Source organism: Opisthocomus hoazin, chromosome 9 (genome assembly GCF_030867145.1).
Source record: "Opisthocomus hoazin isolate bOpiHoa1 chromosome 9, bOpiHoa1.hap1, whole genome shotgun sequence".
NCBI classification, from domain to species: Eukaryota; Metazoa; Chordata; class Aves; order Opisthocomiformes; family Opisthocomidae; genus Opisthocomus; species Opisthocomus hoazin.
The window spans coordinates 28,189,376-28,208,758 of NC_134422.1; the positions used below are offsets into that span (position 1 = coordinate 28,189,376).

Here is a 19,383-nt window from a genome sequence, read left to right on the forward strand (position 1 = left end):
ACATGATTTGAACAATTTTGTATTCAATTAATTCATTTATAAAATCTAAATTTTCTTTTAGTATCAGGTTAGACTATTGCTTTCTTAGTCAAGTGAAAGGTAGAATATCTGGCAAGTATACTACTTTCAGCATTCAAGAACAAAATTAGTAGTAGGCCACAACTCCAGAAGGAACCAAGCGTGAAAGCACGTTTTCCTCCCCCACGAAGAGCACTACTTCCATGCTTACAGCCACATGTACCTTCAGAGTGTCAGCTGGGAGTTCTTGAAGCTGTTCCTCACTTACTCTACCTCAACAACTGAACAGGAACAACTCCTCAGAGAAATTATAGCTAAATACTATTTCAGCATCAAAGGGGAAAGTATTCCTTAAGATCAAAACATAACAATTATAGAAGTCCCATAGATTATTTTTTCACTTATTTAAACACATCAAATAATGTGGAAATGAAAACTAGCACTTTATCCAGTTTGTATTAGTAAACCTTAGAAGATTTCTTAACGATACTGAAGGAAATTACTGGATCAATTTGCTGCTATAACCTGAAAGCATACATAAAAAAGAAGATTTCTAATTGTATTTATGGCAAAATGTTACACACAGTGCCATGTCATTGCATGGCAAATTAATCCTGATGAATCCTTAATGCCTGGTGAATCCTGAATGTCTTCGGTAATGAGCCTTAATGCCTATATTTAAAAGTATCTCCTTTAAAAAGGGGATTAAAAGAAAATAGGGAACTTGGTGAGGAGAGCGGACATGTTGGAAGGCAGGGCTGCCACTCACAAGGACCTTGATTAGCTAGAAGAACAGTCTGACAAAAGCCTCAAGATGTTCAATAAGACAAACACAAAGTCCAGCATCCGGCCCAGCAAAACCCTCAGAATGCAGGTGTAGCATCTCTTTAGAGTGCATCTAAAGTTCCTGATGGACAAGGAGTTGAACATCAGCAGTATGCCATTGATGCCATGAAGGCCAAGGGCTTACCAGGTTGCATTAACAAGACGACAACCAGCAGTTCAAATGATGTGATTATACCCTCGTATTCAAAGCCTTTTGAGCCTGAACCTCAAAAACTGCATTCACGTTTAGACCCCCCAGCACAAGACTGATCAAGTGGAGCATGTCCAACAGAGGACTGGGACTTCAGCAAGGGGTCTGGAAGAAGCTGCACACAAGTGGCAGAGACAGCAGGCTTTGTACAACCTTGAGCACAGAGTATCCACCTAAATGCTGTCCTTGGTATTTACTGTGGGATTAACGAAAACTACCAAGACAGACCTCTTGCAGGTGAAAGGACAAAAAGGCAACAGACACGAGCTGCAGCAGGGTATATTCCAACCCGAAATAAGGAAAACATTCTTCACAATGAGGGCAGTTAAGCGATAGACCACGCTGCTCAGAGAGGCTGTGGAATGTCCATCCTTAGAGATTTTCAAAACTTATCGGGATATGGCTCTTCGAAACCTGATCTTGTTTAGAAGCTCACCTGCTCTGAGCAGGAGGCTGGAATCAATAAGCTCCAGAGGTCTGTTCCAACCTAAATTATTCTTGATTGTCTGGAAACAGAAACAAGCACTGCAAGTATGTAACTGGTAATTTCTAATCATAGTACTTACAACACAAATAAGGAAGACTACCCAGGACACAAAAGTTCTTAAAGACTATGAAAATACATAAATCATCATCACAAAGACTTTATAATAATCATTATTCAGGACAGTTACTCAAAATCTGCTAGGGTATTACTGCAGTCTTTTAGAAGTTATAAAAGCATTAAGACCAAAAAAATAATTTCTGGGACTTGATATTTTTCCTAAAATACCGATAGAAATTAAATTGAAAACTATAAGAATTAGGACTCCTGATTCAACAGAGAAGAGATTTAGCTACATTCATTACTGGGCTGCAATGTTTCTTCCCTTCTCTGCAGGAACCCCTACCTGAGATCCAGCTGGCCCTAACGCTCAACCTCCACTAACATCCAGAGCCAGAAAAATGTAAAAACTGACTAGAGTTTTTAATTTGTAAGGAAAGTATATCTTTAAACATTACATATATATATATAAACACACACACTTTTATAATGCACAAATCAGAGGGGAAAAAGGAGAGTACAAAGCCTGTAGAAGTAGAAAAAGGTGATGAAGTGTCGTAAGTTCTGTTACCCAGGACAGTGTGAATTACAATTCATTTTCTGTGGCTGTTAAACCACCATTAGGAGAAGGGCAAAGGGAAAAAAGCAAACATATATCACTTAAATTTTTATACATAAAACTGAAAAACAGTTAAGCCCCAGGTGGCAATATAAAGTTTTAATAGAAAACACAAGCAGGCAAAGGAATACAGTTTTTCAATTCATGGGAAAAAAAATCTTAGATTTTTAAGGAACCTTAACTGAATTTTTGTTTCCCCTTTTTTTAAAACAAAAAATTCATTCATTGAATGACTGTCAAACAGGAACTATATTTATGATTATACATATTAGGCTATCCTTGAAAAGCAGATCAGAGTTAATACATAAATCCTACTGAGATTTTCAAGTACCAGATGTAAAAGCATTATAATATTCTCTTCATAACTACCTGAATATCAATTTATTTTGGGAGAAAAGTAAACTATTTTATCTATAGAAATAGGTATCAAAGACATGGCATTTGAGCAGAGATACCGTACACTACTGATGTGGGGTTTTTTGTGCCAAATGATTGTCAACTGACATGAATGGATGATGATGACAAAAATTATTATTTATCATTCCAAGTGTGTACTGAACATGTTATAACACACCAAACTACTGAGTTTAATGAAAGAATATCCAATAACAGTCAAAAATAAAATTTTCACACAATTATACAGTGAAACTTCTTTAAAAGTATTTTAAAGTAGTAATGATCTTTTAATTTTCTTTAACAATATCTATATGAATGAATCAATCTCAGTTACTACAGCCTGCAACTGATTTCAGTCCGTCAGCCTTTTGGTGCTCTCCTAACCAGTATTCTGTTATTGTTTTCTGTGGCTGCTCCATTTGAAACCAACCAGCAGCCTAAAGCAGGAAGGCCAACTGTTCCTCTAGTACTAACAAATGTGCTAATATGCACTAGTTTAAACTTGATCTATCAAGTGAATCAGTGAACCATGAAGGGTGGTGGGTCAATCAGGGTGTTCTGAAAACAAAGGCTCACAGGGCAAGAGAGACGCTATGCTCAGACATACATCTGTGCTGCTTTCAGTTCTTAGCTTTATGAAAACAGGTTTATGTTACAAAAGTTAAGAGCCTGGAATTATGTCATTATTGCATATTTATAAATACTTTATACAACAGTAAGAATATTATACATGAGAAAAACTACTGAGACAGATTTGTTAATGTAACTATGGACACACCACTGTTAATATTAACTAATCAAAGTTAATGTTTAACATTAATGGTTTAATTAAAACTTCATGCATGAAGTTTCAGACATTCATATCAAATCCCAGTGTGACAGATACTACAGAATAGTAGATTAAAATAAAATGCACTTCATGCATTTTTTGCTACTTTATCATTTATTCTTAAGCATATTTACTGTTTTCTATTAGTTTACAGAAAACTTTTTCAAATCATTCAAATTCAAATACACGGATAAGCATTGATAATTATGTTTTTTCCCTCATTTATGGGGCTGTCTTAACCCTTTAAGTAACACTGGGCATCTGCATGCACAGAGGATTTTAAATTTAACAGTGAATTTCACTGACACAGTGTGTCCACTGTACATGCCCATGAGCCCAGTACAAAAAGCTGCAATGTACAAATGGCAATCACTGAACATCAGGTGTACAGCAGGTCTGACAGGAGATCGACGGCCTACTAGAATCTAAGCTGCCATGTGGGGCTTTCAAGGAGCCAGGAATCCAGAACCAAGATGCCGTAAGTGCATGCCTTAAGGTGACAGTGGTTATTTTATATCAGTTTAACAAACATGCGATATGCAGAAGATCAGCTTTCCCAAACACCGTATCACTGAGCAAGCTCTTCATATCTAGCCAGCATGTATCTGAACAGCAGCCACATTATGTGGAAAATCAATATTCTGTGGAAAATAGGAACTTATTTAGAAGTGGGAATATGTGTTTTGTTACCCTGTCACATACACAAAAAAAAGCCGCCATAGCAGCCACTGTAATTAAATTCTAAACAATTATATCTGTGTGCTCACTTACGTGATGACAGGCTTCATAAAAAATTACAGCCTAGTTCAACTTTAAATTGACGTACTCTGAACACTAATTCAAAGCAACACAGGATACTTACTACGAAGAGAGTAAGAATGAACAGAAAAAATCATGTAAGAAAAATTCATGTCAGACAAAACACACAGTAAAAGGGAAACTGTGTACATGGTATTTCAGTAAAAAATGAAATCTTCACTAGAACAAGTCTCCAGATAAAACTCTAGCTTGTATCAACATTGATAAACTTGCTATTGTTGTTCCTTAATTAATGTATATGCATAAAAATCTAAAATCTTGTCAAAGAGTAAGGTAAACAAATAGAAATTGCATTTATTTTCAAAGGAGACACACCTTTTAGTAATATTTAGCCATTCTGACAAATGAAAGTACATGTTTGCTGACAGCCATACCCAAACATATATACACTCTACTTTGGTAAATCACCTGCTTTTAATTTGCTTCAGCCTAGAAGCAATAAAAAAAACTTCAAGTAAATAATGCAGCAGTTAATTTACTTTGTGAGTAGCAGAGAATTTACTTTGTGATCAGATAGATTAGAAAAAAATACATGAACGCTTAACTCTTTTAGAAGGATGAAATTTTAATTTTATCCTGCAATTCATAAGGAAACAAAAAAGGAGCCAATTTGAGTTTATTAACAAAGATGTCACCAGCACTATTACAAAAACAAGCTGGAGCAAAAGGAGCCAATTTGAGTTTATTAACAAAGATGTCACCAGCACTATTACAAAAATAAGCTGGGGCAAAAACTATGAAAATTCATCATTGTTCCAAGCAGAGACATATCAATGTGCTTTTTCAGATTTCAGTTACCACAGAATCAACAGAACTTATCTGCGTTTTCCACTTTTAGTTCAGACTTGAATCCCACTGGGAACTTCCTACCAACGTTTGATGTTTTTTAAATCAGAAGACTTTCTTCTGAATTATACTATTACTACACCATCACTTTCAAGTACTGATAATGTGTCTCTGCCACACTGAATGCAGAAATGCTGCTGCTTTTTTGCTGACTTTCTGGATAGCAAGACAGTTTGAGTATCTGTTCAGACTTCAAAACATAGCAGTGTGAAAACTACTTTTATTGCAATTACAGAACTTAGAAAAATATACACATTAATAAATGATATTTTGGGGGTTGTGTTTGGTTATTTTCTCCCCTCAGAGTCCTGAGTATTCCTGAAGTAGAAGCACAGGAGAAAAACGTATTGGTTAGAGATCAAGAAAATTCTGCACAAGGTTTGAGCTTCTGGAGAAAGACTGAAGCTGAAAGAACTGGAAGCAGCAACATTGCACAGAATGGTTTTTTTCAGGTTCAGGTGGCTTCCAGTTACAAAGCTATAAAACAGAGACTGCACCTCAAAGTCAAGGCAACCTGAGCAAGAGATACTGCAGCTTTTTTTCTGTGAACATATGGTATCACTGCTCCTGATGGATGGAGAGTAATCTGGGAACAAAACAGACATTTGCTCCTTATGCAAATGTCCTTGCCTTTATGGGTAGCTGGAGATCTGCAAGAATCTTGGCACTTTTGCAGGTTTAGATATTTTGTGATAGTCTTTCAAAAAGGGGCAAGGGAAGGCACTTTTTAATAAACATTTTTACCTGGAAAATCAAAAGCATATTGTAAGCAAACAATATAAGAATACACTGTTAATAACTAATTTTACTTTCTCTAATATCTGCTTTTGACAAAGTCACTTTACTAGAAGTACACTATAAATCACTATTGAAAGTGCTGTTACAAATGCTACAGATGTCTAAGATTTGAATTCTGTGATCTGGCTCAGTATTAACAATTCAGCTGGAGTTTTAACAGTCTATTAAAAGATGAATTGCTTGCTTCTGTAATAAACTCATTTGCTATAGTCTGTAAACAGAGACAGTTTGGAGCTCAGTCAGAGAGTTTGGTTTGTGTGGGTTTTTTGTTGTTTTTTTAAATCACAAGTGTACTATATTCTGTGTCTTTCCAACATTGATGGTATTAAATTACAGTGAAAAGCTTTGATTTGTTGGGTTTTTTTTTTTCCTTAAATAGTGAATATTTTCTTCTTAGATTTGATACAGCTTCCATGAAAAAAAAAAATGCAACTATCATAGGTTAAACTAAGCATCCTGAAACTGGCATTAGCCCAGGCAAACACAGAAAGATATTTTTAAAATAAAGAATTGCCTCTCATCACTAACTAGTGTCAACACATTCTGTATCACATTATACAATAAGAGTCCTACAGAACCTTAAGAGCACTTCCACCTGTGAGGAAGAGGAAAGCTTTTCCCATTAGTCTCCTAAAGCATCTGCGGGTCTTAAGTGGGAGCTCCTAAACAGTCAGTGGCAAGTCCCTGAAGAGTTCCCAGGATTGCAACAACTGTAGTACTATCAGGTGTGCTGCAATTCCAGGTAAAAACATCAACAACATATTTTATTTATTTAAGAAACAGATTTCCCAGGAGACTCTTCAGTCAGAATACAGTAAGCTACTTATTTTCAGTAGCTTCCAAAACACTTCCAAAAAGTAGCATGAATTTGTTTGATTTTTACAGATGCATTAGTTATTGTCACTTTCCTAAATTTTACACTTTACCATTTAAAACTTGAGTAGTAAAGAAATTTTTCCAGAATTAACATCCATATCTTTCTGTCTTAATTTCCACAAGCAAAATATTTTTTCTAAGTTTCACTCAACCTTATGTATTGCCAATAGAAACGAGTCTGAAATAGTAATGACATTAACCCCAATTGTGTGCTTACCATTCAAAATTTCCTTTAGATGTCTAAACCATGAATGACAATGATCTTCACTTAAGTTATTTAAATGGATAGCACAGTCTGTTAGTTTATTTTCTTCTTTATTCAAGCATTTAAAAATTGTGATACCCAATAAAGTACCACCTTTTTTCTGTCCCACAAAACGACGACGTTTCAGTTTTACTGAAAACACATCTTCCATTTCAACAATCTCCTCTTGAGCCTGTAAAACCATACTGGAATCACCTGTAGGGAGGAAAAAAAGGTGGGGGGGGGAATAGAAATGTTATCAATGTGATTAGAAGTCATATCTAAAAAAAAATATTGTTATGGCTTCATCTCTAGCTTCACTTGTTGCACATGCTCATGCCTATATTCAAGCTTATTGCATATAATTTGCCTCAATCACCGGTATTGTATTTTAACAGCTTTCTGTTCCTTAGGTTAGGTATCCAGGTATACAAGTAGCACAATTTCAAAGAGGCTATTTAATCCCTTTTCTGATATTCAAAAAAACAAATAAAATTGCAGGCTCCAAGAACAGTGAACCTGTGTGTGTGTGTGTGTATGTGTGCGCACGCGTGTGTGTGCGTGTGCGCGTGTGTGTGTTTGCATTCAAAAAGCAACTTCTTTATTGTGTTCTCCTAAATCATAGCTCTCAGAGATGAGAAAGAGTGCTATGACCCATGCTGACTATATGCCAAATCTGTTTTTTCATTTGATACAACTGCTGCCTTTTGGGTTTAGACTAGCGACACATCAGAAAATAGTTAAGCAAAAATAGAAAAATGAAGCCAAATTGTGTCACCCATCTTATCATTTTCAAGTTCTGAATTTACTTAAAAGACAAGTAAACGAGAAACAGTTTCAGAAGTTCTTGTGACAGTTCAAGACCCTTACCCCAGGGGAGATTTGTGTTAGGCTGGAACACCAAGTGAAGGTTTTCTTAATCTCAAGGCTGTTATACACATGGACCCTGTGGCTGCAGACACTATCACTTCAATGACTCTAGTTCCAAACACCTTTTGGAGATGTATCTACTGAAACACTACCGAACAGCCTTCTCATTTTTCGGCTCTCTTGAGCTGTAAAACACCTGATTCCTCAAAAACAAAGTCAAATACATAGACTGAAGGAAAAACGTCACCACTCCTGTAGGTACCAGATACTCTGGACATGAAAATAAAAATTCTGCTTGCTTTGTAACTACAGCAGATCCAATACACTAGACCAATAAAGGTCCCTTTGCAGTCCAAGGCAAGAAAAGCTAGAAACCAGAAACCTTTTCCAAATCTAGCAACAAATCAGTCAAGCGGTTTCTCAACAGCAAAACCCCTACCAGGTTCTGTTTGATGAATATTTGCTGCATGCTGTACTGAAGTGCCAGGGAGAAGCTGCAAAAGTCTGTTTTAACTGTCTTGCTGGAGAAGAGGGACAGCACTGCAGGCGTGAGAATACAAAACCAAGTATCACCTATTTCATTACGCCAAATGAAGCTGAGGGCCTCAGGAAATCACACTGTTTCTGAGCAGGTAAAAGAAGCCTGCATCAATTCTTGTAGCAGTTTGAGCATTTCTCAACATCATTTCTTGAACCAAACTATGCAGTGATCATCTTCCTGTCCAGAAATCCTGCAACGCTAACACAGCTAAAGCTCGGGTCAGTATTACCTCTCCCAACAACTGTCAACCAACCCATTTTGGTATTTTACCTGTTCCATACCAAATAACCTACTGCAGCAATAGAAGCACGACCTTATTGTGTTTCCCACACACTTTTCCAAATCGTTACATTTTGCTATCTTAATTTCTCCATATATCACCTACTAAGGTGTAAAATTGGACTAAAACCTTTCCATACTTTGCAGGAATACTGTGACAAGTAAATGTTTGTGTGCGCTGAGACAGTACATGGGAAATTGTAGTGCAGATTTTTCAGAAGTACACGGCAAATAAACAGAAGGCAACTCACCAAACAATATAAAACAAAACAAAGCTTAAAGTACTATAATGATTTCTGTAAAAGTATTTTCTGTAATATACATTGAATAAAACCGGGGAGTGAGGGGAAAAAAAAAATTATATGATTCCATTTGAACTATGATTTTGCATAGACTCAAAGGGCGAGTGGACATTGGAAAAGCACCCTTAATATTAACAGTACCAAATCCAAGATCCTGGTTTTTTTCAAACATTGTATTGCTTTTCTAAAACATTTGGGGGTAAATAGTCTTTGTAGGCCTTAAATGAAACACTTACTTGTGATATCCTGAATCACTTACCTAGAACTGCATAGTTCATTACCTCTAGTTAAGACTTGTTTTCATTTTAAAAACAGCATTTTTGAGGGGGTCTGCTTATCTTTGTCCAGAAATTCTTGCTGTCAGAGACACAGAACACTGAAAATTCCAGCATGTAAACTCAATGTTTTAGGAAAATGGGTAAACATAAAGACACGTGAAACGTAACAACAGCTGTTCTGCAGCAACAACCGAGCTGCAGCCTTTATTCCCCTAGACAATACAAATATGCTAAATGGGTTTGCTTTTTAAGTATTTTTTAAAAAATAAAATTTTGGATTAAACTATTAGTTTTGCTGAGAATATCACGAATTCTGTTATGCTAATATATGCATATGCATCACAAATAAATGACAAATATTAGCCTATTTGTCCGACATAAATCAAGTAAAATGCAGGTCTGTTAAAATACTTTTTATTACTACTTATTACTAATTTTCATAGAATGACTTTTAGTCATAAAGCAGTTAAGGCTTGTCTTGTCTCTTGTCTATTCTTCTCATCGGCTAGATTTTTATTTGCTTTTACATCTAAAACATCAAAGCTTTGGAAAATTAAAACAATACATTCTTACTAGGCCGCACTACATTCTCAAAAACAGTATTTGATTCTAGTTGTTCTACTGAAATACATTTTCAGATACAGTTTGGAGAACCATATAAACTGTAGGAATACTGAATCATACAAAAGCATCATCCTCAAGTTTTAAATTGTAGAGGAAATATTGAACTAGCCAGTAGGATTAGGACAGCAAATTTTTACTGAAGTTGAAAAGAAATCAGCATGAAAGTCCCTAGGCATATTCTGTAATGTTCATACTCTATTTTTACTGAAAATAAGATCATCATAAATGCAGTAAAATTTTATAAAACAATTCAGATAAATTGAAATCACAAGCTACATTTACAAAATATTTCTAGTATGTGATAACAACTAAGTTTACTTTAAAAATAAAGTATATATTGGATTAGACACTTTTTTTAAACTTCAAAAATACCTATTAGTTTGTTAGTATCATATTGGTTATTGCTAGCTGTTTCAGGACATTAACTGTCCTCTCACATTACTTAGAAAGATATTGGGTACCATCTGTTCTTGCAAGAGATTTAAGTATACATCTATTAGATATCATGCTATTTATTTAATTCAGTACCCACTGCCCATTGTTGTATCTTTGGAAAAAAAAAAGTCAATTTAATTACAAGGAATAAAGATAATCTCTTCTACCAGGCTGCCCTGTCATCATGAGAGCAGAGAGGGAACCTGTATAAAGTAGGTTACAGGCGTTAGGAAGAGTCAGACTAACAGCACTTAACATTTAACAAAGATCTAACAAAAACAGAATATATGGCACTTAAAAAAAAAATTACTGTAAGCCAAGGGCTTGTCTAAATCAATCTCAGCACATCTGTCTGATGTAGAGCGTAAACAGGATTAGAGTTGGATTTATCTGCTTGACGCTAATTGTACTCACAGTTTCTGCACATGTCCACATTTTTTTTTTCCCCCAAACACAGTATGAAAAAAAGCCTGCCTGGATATATGAATTTCTAGGAAGTTTTATGCCCCTATTTGTCCTTTCACTGATTTCAAGCAATGAGACTATCCTACATTTTTTTCTATTTATGGTAGTCTAATCTCTTATTTAATTAAAAAAATATGTCTAAATACACCACACTGAGCTAAATCAAAGGGTGAGGGACTAATTCACTCAAATACAGTTTAATTGTAAATAGCAAACCAAATTTTAATTAGTTAAGAGTGTTAAACTAGGCTTTAAACAAATAGATTATCTCATGTTTACAGCAAAATTGATTAAAACACACACAAAGAAAAAAGCAACTGACAGAATAGTTTGCAAAGAGAAGTGTGTTATCAAAATATAAATACCAATACTTCAACAACAAAACATTTATTGGACTGTTTTCCTATAATAGAGGCCCAACATCTAGGAATGGTATTTGAGGACATAATTTCTATAACAAATTTCTGGAGTACATAGGAAATGGTAGAAAATATACATGAAATGTGGCCATATAATTTAAGTATAAGAATTGAACATGAAGGAAAATGTGTTACACTCCCTTGGTCATAAATTCTTCCTATGACCTTTGGCAAGACACCTAGTCCCATTTAACTACATGTAAGAGAAAAATCTCTTACACACTTTATGGTCTCTGCCCCACTATGCTCTCAAAGTTTACTTCGTTAATAGCTGATTGCTATAGCTGAGTGCAGTGTAACATAATAGAAATAATTAGATATAAAAACCATCAAGACTACACCAAAGAAAATACAGTGATCAACAGTAGTTATTATTGAACTGATTACAGATCATCTTCTACTGTATGAACACTATTTTCAACATACCCATTCAGAATATAGAACAAAATATAACTGTATTAATATAAAACCAAAAAGAAAATAAATAGAATAAAAAATGAAATTAGTTTTCACAGAATCACAGAATCACAGAATGTTAGGGGTTGGAAGGGACCTCTGTGGGTCATCTGGTCCAACCCCCCTGCTGAAGCAGGGTCACCTACAGCAGGCTACAGAGGACCTTGTCCAGGTGGGTTTTGAATACCTCCAGAGAAGGAGAATCCACAACCTCCCTGGGCAGCCTGTTCCAGTGCTCTGTCACCCTCAGAGGAAAGAAGTTCTTCCTCATGTTCAGACAGAACTTCCTGTGCTTCAGTTTGTGCCCATTGCCCCTTGTCCTGTCCCTGGGCACCACTGAAATGAGTTTGGCCCCATCCTCCTGACACAGAATCACAGAATCACAGAATAGTAGGGGTTGGAAGGGACCTCTGTGGGTCATCTAGTCCAACCCCCCCGCCGAAGCAGGGTCACCTACAGCAGGCTGCACAGGACCTTGTCCAGGCGGGTCTTGAATATCTCCAGAGAAGGAGACTCCACAACCTCCCTGGGCAGCCTGTTCCAGTGCTCCGTCACCCTCAGAGAGAAGAAGTTCCTCCTCATGTTCAGACGGAACTTCCTGTGCCTCAGTTTGTGCCCATTACCCCTTGTCCTGTCACTGGGCACCACTGAAAAGAGCTTGGCCCCATCCTCCTGACACCCACCCTTCAGATATTTGTAGGCATTTATAAGGTCCCCTCGCAGCCTTCTCTTCTTCAGGCTGAACAAGCCCAGTTCCCTCAACCTCTCCTCGTAGTGGAGATGCTCCAGTCCCCTCACCATCCTTGTAGCCCTCCGCTGGACTCTCTCCAGTAGCTCTTCATCCTTCTTGAACTGGGGAGCCCAGAACTGGACACAGTACTCCAGATGAGGCCTCACCAGGGTAGTGTAGAGGGGAAGGAGAACCTCCCTTGTCCTGCTGGCCACACTCTTCTTGATGCACCCCAGGATCCCATTGGCCTTCTTGGCAGCCAGGGCACACTGCTGGCTCATAGTTAACCTGTCGTCCACCAGGACACCCAGGTCCCTCTCCGCAGAGCTGCTCTCCAGCAGGTCCACCCCAAGCCTGTACTGGTGCATGAGGTTGTTCCTCCCCAGGTGCAGGACCCTGCACTTGCCCTTGTTGAACCTCATCAGGTTCCTCTCTGCCCAGCTCTCCAGCCTATCCAGGTCACGCTGAATGGCAGCACAGCCTTCCGGTGTATCTACCACACCTCCCAGTTTGGTGTCGTCAGCAAACTTGCTGAGGGTACATTCTAACTCTTCATCCAGGTCGTTGATGAAGAAGTTAAACAAGACTGGGCCCAGTACTGACCCCTGAGGGACACCACTTGTCACCAGCCTCCAACTAGACTCAGCGCCCCTGATGACAACCCTCTGAGTTCTGCCATTCAGCCAGTTCTCTATCCACTTCACCGACCACTCATCCAGCCCACACTTCCTTTTTTGACAATATGTCTACAAGTTTTGACAATATGTCTACAAGTTTAGGCTTAGGAATATTTAAAATTAATATGATGTCTAATACATATAAACCAGCAACTATTAACTCATTAACTATTAAGGCCATTTTTCCCTTACTGTAGTCTGAAAAGCATAATAAGTAGCAGGCAACTGATTCATAAAACCTCTACAGAGTTTTCAGCTGCAACTTTGATTAAAGACTGGCAATGAGAAATACAAAGGAGCAATTATGATCATTCTTGCCAGAAGAGCCGAGAATCGCTGTATAGCTCGTCACGCCATCCAACGTTAAAGACACTAAACATGAGACAGAAAAGCTATTTTCAGAACATCTGAATTTTCAAGGTTTTTTTATTTCAAAAAGACAGGTCATGCAACACCTTTGGCAAAATTTGATGCTATGCCTCTTACTCTCTTTTGCAAACAGAGCAAGCAAAACTGCAGTTTCTGCTTGTCAAGAGTATCAAAGGAAGCTGAGGAGAAGGTGGCACAGTGAGGGCCAGGTTGGGGAGAGGCCAGTTTTTCTTTGAAGATTACTTTTATGCTACTCTAGTCCTTTTAAATGGTGGCGTAAGAGAAGCATAACACAACCAAGGCCCTACTCTAGAAAAACGTTTCTCACATTGTGTGTAATGACCTCCTTGGGAACAGCAAGGAGGAATTCAGGAAGTACTACAAAGTACTGAAGAGATGGGTCTCAGTTCCTCCAGAGCTGGAGAGGAAAAGCAGGGTGTAACTACTAACTTCATCTTTTAATGGCAGCTATTCACTTGCAGCAACAGCTGTATTCCTTCAGGGCAGAAAATTGGGCTTAAAAACATCTGACAGGAATATAACCAATTTTCATTCTCCTTCTCTAGAGACTCTGAGGGTGAAGCAATGTATTTTGCCAAGCCAATGCAATACCTTGCTGCTAATCCCTCTTCCAACGCAGGCACCCACCCTCATTCACCTGCCACGACTGTGCAGTCCAGCCCTTTTCTTTTGGCTGGCACTTGGCAAACAAAGCCAAGGCAATGCAACTCCCGAAAGTACCACAGAGTGTCCAGTTTTGGTTTTGGGGGTTTTTTTTGCTGGCTTAGTCTTCTGAAAAGTTGTTTAATATAATCAGTTCAACACAAGTTCTGCAAAACCAGAGATGCTTCGAAGTGATAAGAAAACGCTCAGCAGGGAAGAAGGAAGGACTGGGCTGCCTTCTTTCATCAGCAGGAAGTCACCATGGCTTGAGACAATCTGCTGCGCGATTTCACTTCCAATTGCTAACTCCCCAAAGATCACACACACACAGATCAACAAGAGTCAGCAAGAACTGGGAAAGATGCACAATGGTTTCTCTTATTTTTTTAGAGCTCTATTTACATCTTCTCAATTCAAAAAAACTAGAAGTCTCAGAACAAAACTCCACTTTATAAACCTGTAATGGCACATTAATTTAGTTTCACTGGACAGGAAGTGACACACTATTTTAATACAGGAGTACAAGGCATTATTGACTCCCCGGCTTAGAGACGTCATCTTATTTTAAGCTACTATCACAGATAGCTATCTCTAAAAATAAGATTATAAAGAATAATTGATATACTGAAAAAATAATATTCTTTGAACAAACCTGTACTTCAGGCTCCAATTTTTCAACTCAATCCCAGCCAAAAAAAAAAAAACCAAACCAGCAATTTTCCAATACAAATCCCAGATCGTGGGATAAAGGTTTATATTAGATAATAGAAATTACATTATTTTATTTCTCTGTTTCATAATGCTTACAAATAAAAAACTTTTAAAAAGACAAAATGGGATCAATACAATGTAAAACTGACTTTAACCGTGTTGTGCAATATCTGCTACAAAAAGTGGAAAGTTTTTTCATTCTCTGCTCACAGTGTTTCTTGACAATTTTGCTATATTCACAGCATGGGTAAACACATCTAAAACTGCAAACTCCTACCTTTCATCTTCCTCTCTTGTCTTCCATGTTTCAAACTGCTATTTCTCCCAAGACCCCTTTACCAGCTGATTCCAACCCCATTTCTCCACCATGTCTTTTAAAACTAATCCTCATTCTTCTGAATATCCTTATCAAACCGAGAGGGCTGTTGCAGGTACATGACCCTGGGCCCAGCATCACATCATCACAGCAACTGCAGGAAGAGCAGCTTCAGGAGACATTTGGTGTACTCCTTGAAGTCCTGAGTTGGACCATAATCAAGGACTTAAAATTTGTTTAAGTTTCACTACACTTTTAAAGGATGGCAATAGGCAAATTTCTGTCAACCACCAACCACTGCCAAACTGCCTAGTTCTGGCTGAACCAAAATTAAAGGTGATGCTGGCAACTGGCAGAGCAAACATGGGACCAGTTCAATTAATCCCATACCATAAGAGCAGAGTTTAGTACGATTCAGAGGTCTTTGCTGGAGCTGACTCCTCCTGGAGAGGAGCCAGACCTGGGGACTTCCCCTCTGAGCGTGACCAGATCTCAGGAGTGACACTTGCACCCAGCAAACCATGGACAAGGCCCTTCCTGTAATGAGGTTCATTAGACATCTATGCATCAAGCTTTCATTACTGTCTTGTGCCATCTCTGTTTTAGAGCAGTGAAGTACCTTGCTTACTAATTACAGGGTAACAGCAGAACTTTGTGAGAAAAACAACTCAAAAATGGTAGTTTGAAAAGAAGCCAAATAGCTTCTTCAATAAATACCTCCATGGAAAAGTGTGATTAAAGCTTAGCACAAGGTCTAATGCTGCTTCAGGCAAGAAGAATCACTTTAAGGAAGAGTTTCCCCTTCATTCTCCAAAAAACAATTTAAGGGAAATGACAAAATGAAAAATAACCCTCCTAACAAGAAGATATATTGAGAATAATGCTGTACAGAACAACAGTGCCAGCTGAAAGGAAGTGAGGCAGACAGCAAGTGATTCTGAATCTGAACCATTTGGGAGGATGCATGAAGCAAAGACTTTGCTTTTTGATAGTTACACTTTCTCATTAGCACCACACCAAGAAAGAGGTCACTGAAAATAAATTTACTACAGAAAGTTCTACATTTCATGTTAAAAGTGTGGCCCACGTACTGCCTAATTTCATAATATGATTGCAAAAGTAGCAGCAAACCTTCTGTTAAGTGCCTGAAACTTTGGGGCTTTTCATGTAATAAGTGAAAGGAGTTACGTAACAAACTTTGGATTAACAACAGGGTAACAAACATCAATTATTTCCATCATTTTGTAAAACCTCTGCAAGCACAAGCATCAGATTAAATGACTAGTTTTACATAGACCAACAATACAACCATCATATAATGTAAGTCATTAAAAGAGATAGATTTCTGAAATAGAACAGAAGACTGGGATTTAGTGGCTTACATGATTTAATACAATGGTCGAGTAGAGATGAAAGATACTAAAGAATCCCCAAAGAGGAAATATGAGCTTAATTTTACATTCCTTTGAAAAAATCTCACACATACAGACTGGTTTGTACCTACCATGTCATAATCATGGCAATTACTTCTGTCATTTCAGAAAATAAGAGGGGGTGGGGAATCAAAATGGGTTCTTATAGCACCATGACATCACTGAGTTTGATTAACTACAAGTTAAGAATTAGTTCTACTTAGACTCTTACTGGCACAAGATTTGCTTCAGCCTCAAATGCAGACTGACAAACCACCCATACTGCGAAATATCAGTGTCTTACTTTCAGCAAACTCAGCATGCCTCAATTATCTGAATTTTGGTCTTTTCTGGAAGAGACTTTCAAGCCAAAATTTTCTTCAGCAAAAAAGAACCGACACAGCCCATTCAAAACACAAGACAATTTCCTTCTGTAAACTATTGGTAATTTATGTATATTACCAATTCATGCTTTTAGGTATTGAAGCGCAGCGATCAGCTGCTAGATAATCTCATCCATGAATTTCTCATTGATCAACAACTACATGTTTGGCTTTATCCTCATTGATTTTTGGTCTGTTTCTTTAGGAGCTTTCTTCATAAACTCAGTCATCCTTTGTGTCATTCTGTCTGCACCTTCTACACTAGCCCAAGGGTAAGAGATGGCAACAGCATCACCAGAGTCCTCTGACAAGCATAAAACCCTTCCCTTGCCCCAACGCTCTTCAGCTCAATTGCCACATAGAAAAAGGAAGAATGTAAGCTACACCACTTTGCCTGCAGGGATGAATAAATCCTATTTTGTTCATGTACACCACACTTGTACATGACTTAAAAGCAACAAAAAACCCCACGGAATTTTGTTCAGTGATCTTTACAATATACATGGGTTTTTTTTCCCCTTCCTCTTAGAGGAACTGTTCACATTTCTCCAACTTTCTAAAAGATTTTGGCATATTAAAAATATACTTTATACTATGTGACATACGTATAGTACAAAAACTACTTAGAACACAACACAAAATTTAATGTATACTCAGTCAACTGTGCAGTATACAAATTAGCCTTCTATGTACAGAGAAAGCTTACAAAATGCAATACTCCAGAAGCTTTATGGTACTACTATTATTGCTATTATATGGAATTGACTGTATTTGCAGTGATGCATAATCCTGTGACTGAGGAAAGTACATTCTCAGACTTTCATCAATTTTAAAATTTTGTTTGTAGCTTAATGCTATGACAAAGCTCTCACAAAAGATTTGATACCAATATGATGTGACACAACTGAACCAAACCTTAATTTCACTCACAGTAAGAAATCACAGGATTAAGTAACACTGTGCAGTCTTTTAGAAAAGTTTATTGCTTCCAGATGGATGCAAGTTTCCTTTCAGCACTGATTGTATCTTCTGTACACAGGGTGCCAATGTTACTATAAATATAGACAAAAGCAGTTATAAAGATAAATTATTAAAATATTGACATAAACAGGCTCATACAATACTGCCTCTCTCCACAAAGTAAGGACAACCACATTAGTGATGTGCGTATCACAAATGTTCAATATAAAAACATGTACACTCTTTTTAGAAATTACAGCCTGTATATGAATAAGCACAAATTTACAAGCTATCCATAAAATGACTTCTAATTCAAACTGCGTGCTCTTTGCCCCATGTTGTGTAGTGCCATGTGTTTCACTGCATGGTGCATACTACCAAGATGTCCACCTGTGCCCATGTATCTGCGCAGCAAGCTAAGTATATGCTTACTTCATTTAGCAGCAGAACTGTTGAATACACACTACAACATGCTTGCATTGAAATAAAACTAAAATTGCAAATAATAAATATCTTTGAGCTAATTTAAATTTCAAACCATGTACATAACCAGCAAAGTGTATGAACAGCTCTACAAAACGTTTTCCAGGAAAAAAAATAGTAATTCTGGGGAATATCTGATTAGACTGTAAGAAAATTATATATAATGCTATTTTGGAAATGAAAATATACTCAAAAATTATCAGGCAAAGCCAGCACTCCGAGGTGTTTTAATAGTTTATGTTGTTATCCAGTTCAGGAATTATAAGAATAAATGGTAATGAGTCATTTAAAACACATTATTTGAAATTTTCATGAGATTCTCAAAAATCAGAAGATCTCCATCTTGATTTTGGTTTGTGTAATAACCAGTGCATAAAGTAGAATAAGTTAATGCATTTTAAAGAGCATACAGAATCCATAAAATGCTTTGTGAATAAAATTTTAGCGTTAAGTACCATGAAATTCAAAATTATCAGCATAGAAATAACTTTCGCTTTTACATCAAACTACATTAGTATACTAATTTACATACAGAAATGTACTTGTTTTCTGACAGGTATACCAACTGCTTCAAAACAAAGCCACTAGTCAAAAAGCCACCAACAAAAAAGCCACCTCAAAAATTTTCCAGGATGCATGCTTTGCATCCTTGCAGGCACCAATAGCCTCAAACAAGCAGTCTCCTACCAATTTTAAGCAAATTCCTTGACATTTCCGGCCTACTCCTCTTCAGTCCAGTATGGTAACTGTAGCTACGTACCACATTCACATATCTATTCCTAATTGCAGTCCATTCCCAATCCTAGTACTAAGTAGTACTAAAATCAAACCAAAAGACCACTGCTCCACACATCCAAAAAAACAATTTCAGATGAGTTTTAACTGTTGAAGAAGCACATGTCAGATAACAAAGATACAATTCAAACCCCTCACATAGATTGTTACTCCCCCAAACTTTTAAATGCTAGAATTACACCAAGTGGAC

At 37.2% G+C, this 19,383-nt stretch overlaps 1 protein-coding gene across 2 annotated transcripts in view; it reads right to left on the reverse strand.

Annotated features, from left to right (window-relative positions):
- The window catches only part of CERKL (CERK like autophagy regulator), a 60,758-nt gene that overhangs the window by 27,183 nt on the left and 14,192 nt on the right, over positions 1–19,383 (reverse strand). For both annotated transcript variants that reach the window (XM_075430017.1, XM_075430018.1), the window contains exon 2: positions 6,999–7,241. In XM_075430017.1, coding sequence (XP_075286132.1) covers positions 6,999–7,241 — 243 coding nt within the window. The remainder of the gene's footprint in view (positions 1–6,998; positions 7,242–19,383) is intronic.